Here is a 16,736-nt window from a genome sequence, read left to right on the forward strand (position 1 = left end):
CAAAGCATTTACAAACAATTTAGCATGGGTTCACCTATAGTAGCCTATTGAGTCTGACATCCATTGTCAATATAGCATGTCTTATTATAATATAAGCAGGGGTGTAGTGGTAAAATAAGAGGTGGGTGAACTATGAATTCTGTGATCACGGTAAGGTGGACTGCGCTTAGCGGTATCGGATTTTTTTAAAAAGGCATTCAGAATATGTTGATGATGGTAGGCTGTGTGACACTGAATTACAGGGGTAAGAAGAATTGAAATTCAGGGGATGATAGGGGTAGGCTACAGTTTTCCATTCTTTTTCCATTTTTGTTTTGTGGTTGAAGCTGTGAGCCAGTGAGCTTTTCACAGGTTGGTGCTTCCCAAGTAAAATAGCCTAAGTTTACTTTCACAATCCTCTCCAATTGGCCTACTTGACAAATTAACTGCGTTCAACGCGGTCTATTCAGCAGCGCCAAACAGAAGGGCAAGACAAACAAATATTGAAGACTTGCTGGTAGGCCTTTACGTAAATCTGGACATATCACTTGACACCAGAAGCCGTTGGACTGGTTTAGTGACCGCTGGGTGCCGCCTGTGGGTGAAAACACGGAAGAGTTCATTCAAGGAATTTAGTATGAGAGCTGTAGGAGCGCGTTTCGACTCACTCTCAGAACAAGCCATCGGCACAGGCAAAGAAGGTCCCATGAAACCGAACGGATCAAACAAATCGCTGTTCCGCCGCGGCTAAAAGCTGAGATGTACGGAAACGGCAAACTTTATGGAATTATCCTGATTTATTCCTCACTTTCCAGGATTGTATGTGGCGAGAAATCGGGTAAGTAACTGGAGCTAGTTAGCACAACAAGCTAGCATTGTAAGTGAACGACAAGAGAAGTTGCACGTTTCAATGCAACTGTGTTATTTATCATTAAAAAGTAGCCTACGTTCAATTTGCCTTCCATGTAGCCTGTTAAACCAAGTAGTCCAAAGTAGTATTACGCAGCTTAAGTAGGCGAACCTAATACTTTCATAGCCTACGATAAACACGATGTGTTAATATTTCAACAGTCACGTCAGGACTTCACAGCTCACATGTGACTAATTATCCCTAACCAGCATTAACGCTGTGGACAGCCAAAATTGTTTCATTATTTCGCTACAGTGTACCGCTGAGTTTTGTAGGCTACACACAACTCTACAATGTTTCAGCATCGCATGCGTCTGTTACAAATCTTGTAGCTTGCTGTAACCTATACATCACAGAGCTTTGTGGTCATTATCAGTGCCTTTGGTTGTGCTTACTACTTGAGAAAGTGGTGTGTGATTACAAATTATGCATTCCCACTGGATGCTCCAAAGTGACAATACGTTCCTGTCTTATTGAACTCAACATTACAGTTGCTTAGACCTCCTTACCCACACAACAGAAGCTGTGTTTAGAGAGACCATGCAATTTAGATGTGCAATACGCTGGTGGAAGGGGCAGTGAATGTTAACCAAGTATTCCTTAATAATTCGTGGTTCTTGTTTTCATTGACAATTGTAATTGTTGCTTCAAAAATGCAATTAAAAGGCCTGAAACAAGCATGCATAGATTGATAGATGGAATCTACAATGGCAGATATTGTGCAAACTATCATGCTATGAGCTTTTTAAGTAGACTGTTGTATGTGAACAGATATATCTATTGGTTGGTATTGATTTGAAATCATCCGATTTTTGAATGACAATCTTAAGTTATTGAGAGAAACATACTGAGGAGTGGTTACTTTTCCTCTCTTACTTTAAACCCTGCTATGCCAAACAATTGGTTTTCTGTTGACACAGGACTTGTCAGGTGTCCTCTGCTCCAGAGAAATGTGCTGATCTGTGGTGTTGGTCAGGCACTGTGCAGTTGACATAACTGGGGACTCTTCTCTCCTGAAGTAACTGACTCTTACCCTGAAGTAACTGGCCTCAGTTCCAACTCTGGCGCAGGCACCACTGCGTTAGTGGCAGGCAGCAGAAAGCACGCCCCAGTGATGCCGTCCTGTGTTGTCACAGCACACAGAGAGCAGTGGTGCTGGAGCGCTTGCTAATCCGTTGGCCCTGCAAAGGGATGAATAACAATAGAGGAGAGCTCGCCTATTGTGCTTGTGTTTGTGGTATTGTCTCAAAGCGCCGCCAGGGCACCGCTCTCCCGGCCAAACAATGCCGTGCTGGACCATGCATGCTGTGGTGCTCGTGAGTGCTGAGAGCCAAAGCGGTGCTGTGGGCAGCAGCAAGGGTTCCTTAAAGTCACAGAGTGGTTTTGCCTCCCATCAGCTCCAAGTGGCTGGACAAATTGTGTGATTACGCTTTGAATTCCTTGATGTTGCCTTGTAGGTGATGGCTGGAATGTTTGTTTGATGTGATATCTCTGTTGACTCTGGCTCTTGTGCCCTATTGGTCCTGTTAGATCTTAGTGCTGCTTTTGACACCATTGACCACAAGATCCTTTTAAAACGCCTGGGTGTTGAAGTTGGTCTGCAAGGCACTGTATTAAATTGGTTCAGATCTTACTTAACTGATAGATCTTTTTCAGTGCATTTAGGCAATGCTTCTTCGTCATCTGCTCCCATTAAGTGTGGTGTTCCCCAGGGTTCTATTTTAGGGCCTCTATTTTCTTTATACATGTTTTCCCCTGGGCTCCATTTTCAATCAATTCAATATTCGTTACCACTGCTACGCAGATGATGCCCAATTTTATATACCGGTGGCCCCTGAAAAATCCTGCTCATTGACAAACCTTTTTCTTTGTCTTAATGACATTAAGAATTGGATGGCTAACAACTTTTTACAGCTAAATGACAGCAAAACAGAAGTAATCATTTTTGGACCACCAAATTCTGTCAACAATGTAAGCAAGTCTCTTGGCACTCTGTCTGTTAACTATCACAGTGTGGACAAGAACCTAGGTGTTTTCCTAGACTCTTCTCTGACTTTTAATAAGCAAGTCAACAGCGTTGTCAAGGGAAGTTTTTACCAACTTAGGACAATAGCAAAGCTCAAGTCTTCTCTCTCCTACAGTGATTTAGAAATCCTTATACATGCCTTTATTTCCTCTAGGCTTGATTATTGCAACTCACTGTATGTAGGTGTAACTAAATCTACTCTAAACAGACTCCAGCTGGTCCAAAATGCTGCAGCCAGATTACTGACTGGATCTAAGAAACGTGACCACATTTCACCTGTGTTGGCTAAACTGCACTGGCTTCCTGTGGAACAAAGAATTAATTTTAAAATTCTTCTGTTTGTTAGCACCTCAGTATTTATGTGATCTTTTAATTCCTTACTGTCCTCCTAGACCTCTTCGATCATCTTCCCAGTGTCTTCTTTGTGTTCCTTCTGCCTCTCTTAAATCCAAAGGTGACAGAGCTTTCTCTGTCTATGCTCCCCAGCTTTGAAATAGCCTTCCTGATGTTGTGAAATCCTGCCCCACTATTAGTAGTTTTAAATCCAACCTAAAGACCTACCTCTTCTCCCTAGCTTTTAACACTCCCTGACTCCCTCACCTCTCCCTTTTTTTTAATATGTTTAGATGTATGTATATGTATTATTGTTATTATTATTATTATTTTTATTGTTGTTATTATTATTTTTATTATTATTATTATTTTATGTAAAGCACTTTGGTGCAATGCTATTGCTTTGAAATGTGCTATATAAATAAATTTGACTTGACTTGACCTGACTTGATATGTTGCCTCTACGTCCTTTGTTGCCTTTTGTGTGAGGAAAGGTTGAGAAGTCTTGACTTGCTTCTTCTCTTATGTGTTTTTGTGGTGAGTTTCTGAATTGATTGACATTGAGTTGATTGTTTGCCTTTTCACAATAGCACAATGGAATGTGAGCAATTCACTGAGCACATGTGGTAAATAGTATATAAAAGTGATTGTGTCATTTTGCCATCGCTCTGTTATGTTGAGAATGAGAAATTTACATTGGTAAGTTTTGAATGAATATGTGCTCACACAAACCAAATGCTCTCAAGAATGATCCCGACTGCAAGTTCGCACGACGTCACCTCTCCAACACCTGCCCTCAGGTGGGAACATCCTGTTTACATTTTTCCCCAGTCTCCATCCATTTAGCCTCACTTTCCTCAGCCCCACATCTGCCCAGACCTCAGCCCCAACTACAAAGGCCACTGTGTGTGTCTCCTAGTGCCCAGTGCTGACGTAACCTTGGCTAATGTCAAAGTGTTTTCACTGCCTCGTTTGTGTGCCGGCCAGGCTTGCTCTCGCCCACACTTCCAACACAGGTTTCTAAGTAGTTTCTATTTTGAGACGCCGAGTCCTCAGTCCAGTCGGTGTTTTGCTTTGAGGAACTTTGAGGTGCTAATTGGTCCCATCATCACAAGTGAGGGCATGGATTGGGAGGGTGAGCGGCTGGTTTCAGCGCAGCGGCCCCAGCTGTCTCACAGCCCCAGGGAGGTGAGCTGGGGGCTGCTGGCACAGGTGTCAATGCCACACCCACACACACAGAGGGCCTTAATCTCGCAATAAACCCATCCCCAATGGCCCCACAATGCAATGGCACCACCCACAGCCCCAGCCCACTGCAAGAGCCAAAGGCCAACCAGCACACTCATGCTTACACTGTTAGACTCACTCACACACACACACACACACACACACCTACTGAAGAAGACATGCCCTGGCCCCAAGCAGCTGAACATGCCAAGCCTTCCACTACCCGTGGGAATTGTGTTCTGTCAGTGTTGCCTGTGACTGTGCTTGTTTTGGCTGCCCTTCCATGCCAGGATAATGGCATGGAATAATCAGAAATGTGAGCACCACAACAGACTTCATTTGTACCTGCAGCTAGTAGTAGCTACAGTATATCCCAGAAATTATGTATTTTACTGGGGCCCTTTAGCTGAACTTTATTTACAGTCAGATGTGTAACATATAGGCGGCGGTGTCTGTGATTGTTACACTAAGGGAAATATTTTGAGTAATGACTGACAGAGGAAGGACGGCTTGTGGATCGGGTCACCATCAGGGTCAAACTGAGAAAATGTTTCCATGAAAACATGGGGAAAATATGACCCATGTCCTAGTTCATTCTGACCAGTCAGCCAAAGCTTGGCTAGAAGTTTCACTGCTGGTGTCTCAAGTGAATTCATTTTTGGACTGAAAGGACTGATCTATTCTGTGACCTTATCTACCAGTGAATGAACCACATGTTTTGTGTTGTAACTTGTTTTTGTATGATTGTGCATTTACACACCAGTGAAGCACTATTTTTAGTGTTGTTTGAGCTGGTTTAGTTTCCTGATCACCCTCTCAAGCTTCAGAGGATTATCAGCATATGAATATTGAGCGGCTTTTTGTGCAGTGCAGATGCTATCAATAGTCTGACATGATCCCAATACTTCCACATGCCCAATCCCCCTCCCCAATCATTTATGTTTCACTCATTCAAACATAATCTGCCCTTTAATCTTCTGTTTGATGGTTCTTTCCCCTAGATAACGCCTGTGGTCACACTATCCAAGGGCCGGACAGTGGTATCCTCTCGTCCCAGAACTACCCAGGCACCTACCCCAACAACTCCCTCTGTGAGTGGAGGATCAGCGTGCCCAAGGGCAACAGCATCACCATCAAATTTGCAGACCTCAGCATCGAGTCCCGGGACTGTGACTCCGACTACGTCCGGATACTGCAGGGCTCCGGTAGGGCCGAGCAAGGTGAGTGTTGGGATCTTTGGCATCAAATTCAGTGGCTTGGTTTGAAATGTGCGGTCCATTTATTTGTGAAAACCAGATGATTCTGGTGAAATTCTTGCTGTAGCCACTGCACTAAGGGGCTTTGGCTGGTCAGAAATGAAGGCCTTTGTTGTGTGGCTAAATAAGAATAAAAATAAGCACACCCTCTCATTTTATTTTTTGACATGTCAAGTTTTTGTCTGTGATGCGATTTGTGTAAGTGTTGATCTAAGTTGGAAATAATTGCTGGGAAATCATATTACTTGTGATTGTCTGTACATGAACAACTAAAGAGACTTCCACAGCTCCACTGTAGGCATAAGGGACTGGTACTAAAATGACTAATGTAACATTTATGAACATATATCAACGCAGGTTGATCAAGACCAGTTAAGGAATTGTATTTGAAATGATCATGCCTGTAGCCCGACTGTGCGCTGGCTTAACATTATTCCAGTCAAATAATAACCACTTTGAGAGTACAGCGGAAAGGAAAAGGCTGTTTGTCCTCATGTCACTCTCAGGTCACATGACTGCTGTTCAGTGGCCCGAGCTAAACGCCACCAGTGCGCTGCTCATCATAAATCTTCTATTCTTTATTTTACCTCAGCAGTTATTTATTTGTTGATGATTGTTTTTAAATTCATATGCACCCTCTTTTGTGGCGTTCTGGTGGTGGATTAAAACAATGTTATCTAATAACTTGAGATTATTCTAGAAGTTGCATATGCATAGCTACAGGTTTATAATAATCAGTTTAACTTTGTTCATTCCTCATGTAGCCTTATCTAGCACAAGCAGTAGGGTACATTTTAAACAGAGCTTGTGTTATCACTCTGCCTTCTTATAAGTAAACTACTGTAGCTCATAATTGGTCTCCTTCAATAAATGGCAGTAAAATTCTCTTGGGTCAGTGGCAATGGAGAGTAAGTTGTCCCTACTTGTTTCCATGGAGCCAGGACCTCTGGCCAGGCATGTTGTTATGACACGTCGTAGTTGTCAACATTGTTTTAATGAAAATTCATTCCACAGCCGAGGACATGAAGGCCCTATCCGGTTTCCACAGGTTTCTATAATGAGTTTGGATTGGTTCTATTCGTATTAATGCTGTGATCGTGTACTTGGATGCTTGGTACGGTTGTCTGAACATGCACACATGTTCCTGGGATTTACAATTAATTTCTTTATTGGTTCATGTGCTTTCTACACTCAATTCTCTGTTCTCAACGTATTGTCCAGTTGCCTTCAGAAAAAACTGTACATTCATTCAGAAAATAGATTTAGAGCTACGATTTTCCACATCCCTCAAAATGTGAGACCTGGATGTTGCAACCACACTGGCCTGGTTTTGAGCACCTGTATGACATTGACTACTGGGCTAGATAGGCAGGGACAATGTCCCTAACTCTTAAATGAGTGAAATATTTCTGAATATGGATTTGAATGCTAGTTGGAAGTTCTATTCATGTCAAATTAAACAGTCAGTCATCAAGGAATCCTGTTTTCTGAGTTTATTTGATGAGTTTGTTTCATGGAAGCTCTGTGTTATAAACTCTCCATTGGTTCTGGCAAAATAATTCTAATTCTCCTTTCTGTCATCCCATGCTAATGTTTCGCTATTCTTCCTGAAATTACTGCATTCTTTATGTAACCACAAAATCAGTGTAGAGCTGCAACTAACTATTATTTTAATTGTCAGTTATTTTCTCGGTTATCTATTAGTTGTTTGGTCAATCAAATGTCAGAGAAATTGTGATATTTAGTTTACTGTCATAGATGGGTACATAAAGCTGGACATATTCAAGTTTAAGAATCTGCCATCAAAGAATTGCGAGGTATTTTCCTTTAAAAATGTCACAAACTGATTGACCTATTATTAAAACAGTTGATTAATTTCATAGTTGACAACCAATAGATTGCTGCAGCCCTATATGTATGTAGGAATTTTAAGAATATGAGCCTATTTCTATCTTTACATGTATTACGCTAGTATTACATACAAGTTGTTACTGTTTGTGATCTAACGATGTTAGTCAGAGAGGGCTTTGAGGAGAGTTGTGGGTTCAAGTGCTCAGGCTGTGAGGCGTCAGCATGTGTCTGTCTGTGACGACCAGGGAGGTGAGGGAGGGCAGGACGGCTCCATGCACCTCCTCATCAGTAAGTGCGAGTGCCTCCTCTGCCTGTCGGCTCTGAGTAAGTCTGAGCAGCCCTGTGGGGATGGTGGTGGGGGGAGGGCAGTTGGAGGTTGGACAGGGCAGTGGGAGTCCAGCTGCGGAATGAAGATGAGGCCCATGGGTTTGACAGCCAGGCCTGATGTGTCAGAGGATGTTGAAGACCTCGTGTGCTGGACCTCGTGTTGAAGACCTCGTGTGCTGGATGTTGAAGACCTCAGTGCCTGGCTGTCCAAAAATGTTGCATTTTGTAACGTCTGAAGGCTCATCCATGTGTAAGCATGGAACTATTGAGAAGCAGGAACTATGAGTCAAAGTGCAGTCTAGTGTTGGATTTACTTTGATATACCGTGCCGTACCACGATGCCAATACTAACACCAACACTAAACTGTTGACAAATACAGCTTTTATTAAGACCTCATCAAAACACTATTTTTTTTAAGTACTGATACAAACCAAATGGGGTATCATAGCATTTTTATAATCCACGTGTATAATGCAATACTAGTGCAGTCATTTTGCACTGGTATGGTAATCCTGCTCCTCTTATATTGCCATCATTGGTCGTAGTACCACTATTACTGCAGCAGAAAAGGTCTTATCTTTTCTGTTCATTGTGTGACGGTTACTTGAAATCTCGCACTGCATCTGCCGCAACAACTAGCTTTCACTATAAGACTTGTGGCGGGCATGTTCGAAAAAAATTAGACCAGTCTATTTTTAAGCTATGCGAACGGATCGCTTCAGTTGGCACCTGGTGCAGATTCCTTGTTAGAGAGGAACTCTGCCAGCCTCAATCATGAAGAAGACTGAGTTTCTTCACTATGTGACGTGGCTTTGGCTAGGTATGTGAGGGCATCTTGGCACCTTTCCCTCTGGTTGAAACATCTCGGATTGCTTTGCTTTGTTGTGTAACCCTGTGGTTTCCCCTCTCCACCTATCTCCACTCCGAGGCCCCTGGGCTTTTCCGTTCACCTCTGTCAACTCGGGTGGGGGGGGGGGGGGGGACTGATCATCCTGAGTCCGTGTTAGTCATCCTGTGTCAGTGCAGCGGACGGGTGAGCTAGACCACAGCCATTTTGAGCTGGAAGCGAGTACCTGCCACAAAGCTGGCTGGGAAAGAGGCTATCATGTTGCGAAGCCTGTCAAAAGACAACCTGGCAGGACGCTCAAACAGACGCAAGCATAGGGGCTGCCCGAGACCGGTAGATGAGGGGGCTCACGAGACCGGTAGATGAGGGGGCTCACGAGTCTCGAGAAACGTGAGCGCCTCTTTCCCTTTTGTCTCCCGTGAAATGATTTACAGTGAAGTTCCTGTTTCAGACCAAAGGGGAAGCGTTTTCTTTCCTCTGTCATGTTTGAAAGGTAGGCAGGAAGAGCGGGTCAGGTGACAGGCTGTGGTTTGTCTTTATGACTCTAAACGATAAGCGGGCAGCCCTGGTGCCTGTGGGCCACATATGGCTCATATGAGCTTGACCCTGAGGAGAGGTGACTGAGCTCTATAGGATGGGGGTTTGGATGGAGGCTTGGACGGACTGACAGTGTCATCAGTCTGCTCTTAACCACCACTAGAGATCAAAGGGCCCTTCTCTGAATAGTTTGGATTCCTCACTGTAGCAGTCTTAAGTGCCGTTTTAAAAGCTGCATGAATATCTGTGTTGGCATCAGTTGTTCCTTTAATGGTTTGTTGTGAACGTCTAGATATCTATATACAGAGTTTGTCTTTCTGTCATTCTGAAGTGTTAAATCTGTCCTCTTCCAGTTCCTGCCCTAGTGTTGGGTCCATTTTGCGGTGACCTGAAATCGGCCCCCTCACTGCTGAAGTCCCTCCACGTGGAGGCTAGTGAGATCCGGGTGCAGTTCCGCAGTGGACAGCACATCTCAGGCCGAGGATTCCTGCTGTCCTACGCCACAGGGAACCGCAAAGGTGAGTGGGTTTCAGTGGTCACTTGCTCTTTGCGTCCAAAACTGCCCAACACTCAAGACTGCATGAGTTACTCTAGCTCTCTGAGATTATGTCTTCTCAAGTAAGGTTTTGTGGTGTTACCCACGCCACAGTTCTCCATCACTCTCTTTGTCTTAATCTCTCTCTCCCTCTTTATCTTAATCTCTCTCTCCCTCTCTCTTCCTCTCTCTCCTCTCTCTCTTCCTCTCTCTCCTCTCTCTCTCCCTCTTTCTCTCCCCCTCTCTCTCTCTCTCTCTCTCTCTCTCTTCCTCTCTTCCTCTCTCCCTCTCTTGCTCTCTATTCTCTCTCTCTCCCTCTCTCCCTCTCTCTCTCTCTCTCCCTCTCGCTCTTCCTCTCTGCCCTGTGGATGGAATACATCAAGAGGGAGACGCCTTTTAGAGACACAACATTTGACTAGAGCATGACCCTTACACTGTTCCATCTCATAATAATAATTTGTATTTTGTATATTTTGTATATTCTTTATCTTCTACAGTCCTTATTGCTTAGTTGTGTTTTTTATATTATATACTTTTAATGACTTTTTCTGCTGTTATTGAATGTGTGTGTGTTGTCTGTATTCTACTGTGACCTATCTATCTATCTATCTATCTATCTATCTATCTCTATCTATCTATCTATCTATCAATCATTGTATATCCACGCACCTTTTTTTCCCATAGATTCCCTTCCGTTACTGGTAGCCCTGAAGTGACACACTTTTGTGTTTAATTTTAGACCCTGACATGTTTACCGCCATGCTAGTCATAGTAAAGGAAGAGGGGTCTTCATCCTGTTGTGGCCACCCTGTCCTGTTGTAGCACTGTCTTGTTGTTGCGCTGGGGTTGGCTTCCTGTGGCTGCCACATCTACAACTTCCAGCTCCCAGCCTTGCCATTTTTAGCCCTCATTGTCTGTCTCCTGTGTCTTTATCTACAGATCTGCTTACATGTCTGGACAAAGGCAACCATTTCTCAGACGCTAAGTACAGGTGAGCATCATGCATTGGAATGTTTTGTAACTTTAGACTGAATCCACATTTTGCCTTTGAGTGAACAGTAGCAAATCATGACCCAAAATCTCAGAAAATCCACCAGATTTTTAGACATATAACAAGGGGTTGTTTATGGAATTCAGTTAGTAAAGTAAGTAAAAAATATTTCTAAAGCACATTTACACAACTTACACTGACTAAAGTGCTGTACAGAGTGCAACTAAACAGATAAAAATATGTATACACATACATCTACACATTAACAAGGGGCAGAACAGAAATTTGAACAGTTGAATGGTGACCCCTCCCTGTAGTATAAATATAGTATTTTTGTTGTATGGCATCACTTTTTTTCTTTCTGGATCAGATTTGAGTTTCACCACATACTTTATGTGCATTTTTACTCAGTGTAGCCATCTTTCTCCTACCTCTTGAATGGTGTCAGATGTCACATGTGTCCATTAAGCTATTGTGAAGCTGGGGATCTTTAAGTGGACAGATGCTCTGGACGCAGTCCCTCTCATTGTTGTCTCACCCTACAGCAAGTATTGTCCAGCTGGATGCAGAGCTGTGGATGGTGACGTGTCTGGGGACATCTCGCAGGGCTACAGACATGTAAGTCAAGGTCCACTCTAAACACCTGCACATTAACAAAAGGTATCAGATAAGGACAGAGGAGGGGGTTCCTTCAGACATGACGGAGAGTGAGTGTGTGTGTGTGTTTGGGGACAGAGAGTGTGTGTGTGTATTCAGCGGTGCAAACAAGCCCCGTTGATATGAGTGATTATTTATGTCCCAGGTGTGTCTGTTGAGCACATGGCAGGCGGCCCTCTGAGAGATGGAAAAGAGGAAGTGTGGCTTTTGTTTTGTTTATTGTACCACGCCACTGGGCTGTCACAGAGAACAACAGTTGGTCCCCCTTGGGCAGGAGCTTCACTGGCTCACTGGAGACGCTTGTTTGTCCACGTTTTAGGAGCGGTGGTGCTAACTGCTGAGACTGTTGTGTCGATGCGTCTGACACCATTCTCTTTGTGTGTGTGTGTGTGTGTTTGTCTGGGTGTTTGCTTGCACATGAGTGCAAGTGTTTTGTTGTATGCTGAGGTAATGTGATGAAGATGCTGCAGTGTTAACAGTGTGTGTGTGTGTGTGTGTGTGTGTCATCTTAGCCTCGAGGCAGTGATGGAAGGGCAATACGTGCTGTTTTGCAGTAGGCTCATTGTTCTGTGAAGTCAGCCGCTAGTGGAGTGAGCTCAGGCTGCCAGTTGCTTTACGTAACTCTGCATACCTCAGCCTCAGCTCAACACGGCTTACATCAGAGGTGGGCCAGTTTAGTAGGCCCAGTCATGCTGTGTGTGTGTGTGTGTGGGTGTGGGTGGGTGTGGGTGTTGTGTTTGAGGGAGAAGTTGGACCCGGGTCATATGCTCAGGCTTTGGGTGTTCAGAGCTTCTCCATTGTGCAGTCACATATTTTTAAAGGTGCTGGAGTAATTTAGTGGTTGGAATAAACGCGAGTCATGTCTGCACCTACCTCCATTCATAGGCTGATTGGTATTGATTTAAACGTAATTGAATTTGTCTCAATAGCCATTGTTGGTCAATCAGCAGAGCGGATGGCTGCAAATTCATCAGAGCACATAAGAATGATCCCCAATCTCATCATGACATGTGCACCGCTTGCAGGTCAAAGGTTTGGATCTGTGCACTGGATAGCTGCTCCACCCCCCCCCCCCCAGCTTTGCGAGGTCAAGCTCCCTCAGCATGCACCACTAGCTCGTTGGTCACATCACCCTGCCTATGGGGCTGTCCTGAGACCTCAGCATTGCTAGACCCCCAGCAGGGCAGTGGGACCCCCTGCCAAACCTGGCCTGGGGTGCCCCACACGAGGGGCTTATTTCCCGGCCACTGGGGGAATGGGGTGGAGGCTGCCTCTCCAGGGTGTGATCACAACTATTGACTAATCCCTGTGTCTGTCACAGCTCCAGGCTTAGCAGGCACAGCAGGGACTCCAAAAACAATAGAGGACAGTGGGGAGGGGGGAATTGAGGTCCACACATCCACCATGGGGTCTTGTGAGAGGCTAGTTGGTATGTGCAGCATGTTGATATGTCAGAGGTCATGTAGACCGCCTGTCCATGGGTATTGTTCTTTCTAAAAGTCATTCTTGAGCATTCTGCTTGCATGGTCAAGCAGCTCTCGGTCATCTTGTGCAGTAAGGAGATGCACATGGCTAAGGTTAAAGCTTGCACTGTGAGGCATTCTATTATAGTCGCACAAAGCACTGTCATACGACAATTTCAGTCTTAACAAGCAGTAGCCACTGCTGACAATAGTGAGCTGTCACGCGCAGTTTTTTTCACTCTGGAATAAATAAGAGAGACAGCGCTTAAAACCACTTGAGCTGCTAATTATGGTCTTTTTCATATTTGAAAGGGCATATGGTGAGCAGGTGCCTTGAACTCGGCGTCTGCCTCTGATCAGTGGTGTGTTTCTCAAAAGCACAGTTGCAACTTCCGTGGTAGCGTCACTGCCAAATCTGAGTTGACAGCTTTTGAGTCACACGTTACAGATATGTTAACGATACAGAAATATGGTGTTGACATTCAGTCATATTTCGGTCGCATTTTAGTAAGAGCTAACAAATATGTTCTTATTTTTTCATTTATCCAAAATGAAAAAACGTGATGTGACAATATGAAGCTTAAGTGTTTGTGCATGTGTAACTCAAATCTATGGACTCACATTTGCCAGTGACACTACCAAGGCAGTAGCAGCTCTGCTTTTGGGGTACGGACTCCAGGCAGTGAGTGTGCAGTGTGAGCTGCGGTTCCTGGGCCAGGCGGCCAAGGCCTCCAGGTTAATGAGGAAACAGGCTCTGAATGCTGAGTGGCTGCTCCTCCTGATAAGGCACAATGTGGCTTTGTGCGAGAGGGAGAGGGCCCATCATCCTCAGCGTGCCGGCCGCCATAGCACGGCCTGTCCCCCTCTCCCTCGGCCTGCCACCAAAGGCTGCTCATTATACCAGCTTGGCCTTTGGTGGAAGTCTGCTTCAGTGGGCGGCTTTTGCATTTTTAATGCCCCTCTCCTCCCCTCACAGTTGAAGGTAAAAAGGAACTGGATTACAATGGAGTAGCTCGGGAGAACTTTTTGGTTCCCTCTCTGCTATAATTTAAAGGGGTGTTTTCTCTGCACAGAGATTCAGGTTACAGCTTTCCTATGCGTTTCACAATGTTCATGGTTGCAGAATGAACTTCCTGGAAAGGTCACTGGGCGTTGCCTGTCCTCTCATCATTTCAGGAAATCGCTGGGTTTCCATTCACTTATCTTTTTAAGTGCCTTCTTGTTTTACCTGTCTCAGCTAAATGAGCCCCATGGAAGGTATGCCTGCTCACAAAGTGCTACTTACCCTGATTAGACTGAGGGAGGTGTGCTCTGCATTCCTCCCGTAGACTCAATGACTGTAATCATCACTCCAGGATGAAATGAACTTATTTAGAATCTAAATATACCCTGGCCCACTTCCACTCACACTGAGAGAAATGTATTTATCGCTGTTATTCTGTGATGGTGTTGTGTGGGAATGGGAATTAAATGATAATGTCGAACCGTTAATCTATCCCCTAGAGACCTAAGTGCCTCTCACATACATGCCCATTAGTGTGTCAGATAGAAGTAGCATGGAGTAGATAACACATTTGCATTCCCACTCAGTATTCTATCATGTACTAGTATGGCTGTTGTATGTTCCCACCTGACTGTATATTACATTTACATTTATTCACTAAATAAGCAGACTATTCAGATAGCTGAGTACTACAGACCTCTGCCTGATGTATAAAGCATGTTAGCTACTTTGCTCTAGCTTATGAAGCAATCTTAACAGTTGGCAGTTGCTAGGGTAAAGTTAAATTGAGGAGGCTGTATGATAAACTAGGTTGCGGTCATGTCTAACTGCACTCCCATTTAGACCTTATAAGGTGAATGTTTCCTTTGCTGGCTTGCTAGTGAGCCAGCATAGCACTATGGCAACCATCTGCGTACTTGTTTGTTTCATACTTCAACAAATTGGGTTGAGATGCCTGTGCTGAGATTGTTGAGAGATGGATGGAGCCTGCTGAGGTTTTGTTCAGGGCATCTCGCCCTTCTTAGGGATAGCATCTGTGAACCCACCACTACCAGAGGAACGGTGCTATGCTGCAAAACAACAATGTATTGATTTTGTGTGTGGCTTTATTTGTCCACCCAGGGTGCATCCTCAGCCGTAGACACAGCTCAGACATTATTTGGAAACAGAAGTCCTCAATCTGTCCGACAACCTGGGATCATTGTCACAAGATTGATGGGCTCTGCTGGTCATTGTGTCATGAGCCACTATGTTGATAAAGTGTGTGTGTCCGCTCCACTGCCCTCTGTCTTCTGGTGTCTGCGTTTGTGTTTATCAGTGTTGTTTTGTCTCCTTCTCTGTCCAGACATCGGTGCTCTGTAAAGCAGCCGTCCATGCTGGGGTCATCTCGAATGAACTCGGAGGGGACATCGTTGTGGAGGAGCAGAGTGGCAGGAGCCACTACCCAGCGGTCTGGGCCAACGGGATCCTGTCCCAAGAGTGAGTGGGCTCTGGTGGAGGTGCTGTGCTTCAGGGTAATGTGGGGCTTGTGAGAGCACAGCTCCCTGAGCCAGCTCTTAGTAATAGCACGTTGCCATGGAGACGGGCATAGTAAAAGATTAACAGAAGTAGGTGTAGTTGTGAGGAGATCCAGATTCTAAATGCAGTATGTTGAAATGACAAACATATAAATGGTGTAGCAAGCAGGGGGTCTGGGAATGATTTTGTCATTGTCAAAATGTTTTTTTTATTGTGTCATGTCCGATGCGGAGCTTCACATTCCCCGTAAGCTCTGCCACAGTGTGGGGATTTTATCTGTTCCAGCTCCACCGCAGGTCTAATGAATCTCCACACCTGACCTTGGCTCATGTCCCACAGCATTGCTCGTTATCATTCTTACGCATGTCTGTGATGAATTGGCCTAATCCTCTCTTCGTGTCAGACACACACTGTCTGAGCAGCGGCTGTCTGAGCAGCGGCTATCTGAGCGATTTGTCAAAGCTCTTGCTCCACTCCACGGGCCATGGGAGCACAGCACATTAACCTGCAGGCACGATGCATTACTGGCCTATTAACTCAGCCAAAGGTTTAGCACATCAGTGGGTTTGGGGCCTGACGGAATTAACCAGGGGTCCATTGTGTCTTCAGCAGACAGGCAGTGGAGTTGTGTCTGAAAGCCCGCTGGGTGTTGGTTCAGAGAGAGAACGCTCGTGGTCAGGCCACATGGTTTCCAATGTCCCAGATTCAACTTTCAAGTTTACTGTCAAATTTGCCCTAGTGACAATCAAAGCTGTAACAGTTTGAAATGAATGGTCCAGCTTTCTCAAATTACCTCGTATTGATTTGCCCCCTAGAATTATTGAGTCCTGGACATCAATCAGTCATTCCATAAATATCCTTAATGTCAGACCTGTTTGCAGTTGACAAATGGCACACTCATTTCATTACTTTCAACCCTTTGTGTTCCAAAACCCATCAACAAGCAAAGCCAGTTCATTGAGACCAACAGAGTTATATCTGAATCTCTGAAGCTCAGACATGTTTTCTATCCAATAGCAGTTCTAACAAAGCAGAGATAACATCCTTGTTTTTTGTGCTTTTTCCACATCCAATCGCCAAAGGGAAGAAATACTGGTGCTGTCCAAACTTGATGTTACTCTTACAACCAAATGGCATTTAAACATGGGGTATGCATGCTATGTGATGCACACAGAACTGTGCTATTGGGCTGCTCTGTAAAGACAAGTTTCGCCTGCACTTCCTCATAGCTTGGCCAGTCAGCTGGCTGTGTGCAGTAAACCTTTAAGGGCTTTA

At 44.6% G+C, this 16,736-nt stretch overlaps 1 protein-coding gene across 2 annotated transcripts in view; it reads left to right on the forward strand.

The window, feature by feature from the left end:
- Window positions 1–526: 526 nt before the first annotated feature.
- The window catches only part of dcbld1 (discoidin, CUB and LCCL domain containing 1), a 28,798-nt gene continuing 12,588 nt past the window's right edge, over window positions 527–16,736 (forward strand). The window contains exons 1-6 of one of the 2 annotated variants that reach the window (XM_042095347.1): window positions 527–817; window positions 5,477–5,695; window positions 9,660–9,812; window positions 10,769–10,820; window positions 11,366–11,438; window positions 15,289–15,422. In XM_042095347.1, the coding sequence (XP_041951281.1) occupies window positions 739–817; window positions 5,477–5,695; window positions 9,660–9,812; window positions 10,769–10,820; window positions 11,366–11,438; window positions 15,289–15,422 (710 nt within the window). In that variant the 5' untranslated portion in view covers window positions 527–738. Of the gene's footprint in view, window positions 818–5,476; window positions 5,696–9,647; window positions 9,813–10,768; window positions 10,821–11,365; window positions 11,439–15,288; window positions 15,423–16,736 lie in introns of both variants that reach the window. The other variant, XM_042095346.1, reaches the window with a different exon arrangement.

This window comes from Alosa sapidissima, chromosome 6 (genome assembly GCF_018492685.1).
Source record: "Alosa sapidissima isolate fAloSap1 chromosome 6, fAloSap1.pri, whole genome shotgun sequence".
Taxonomy (NCBI): domain Eukaryota; kingdom Metazoa; phylum Chordata; class Actinopteri; order Clupeiformes; family Clupeidae; genus Alosa; species Alosa sapidissima.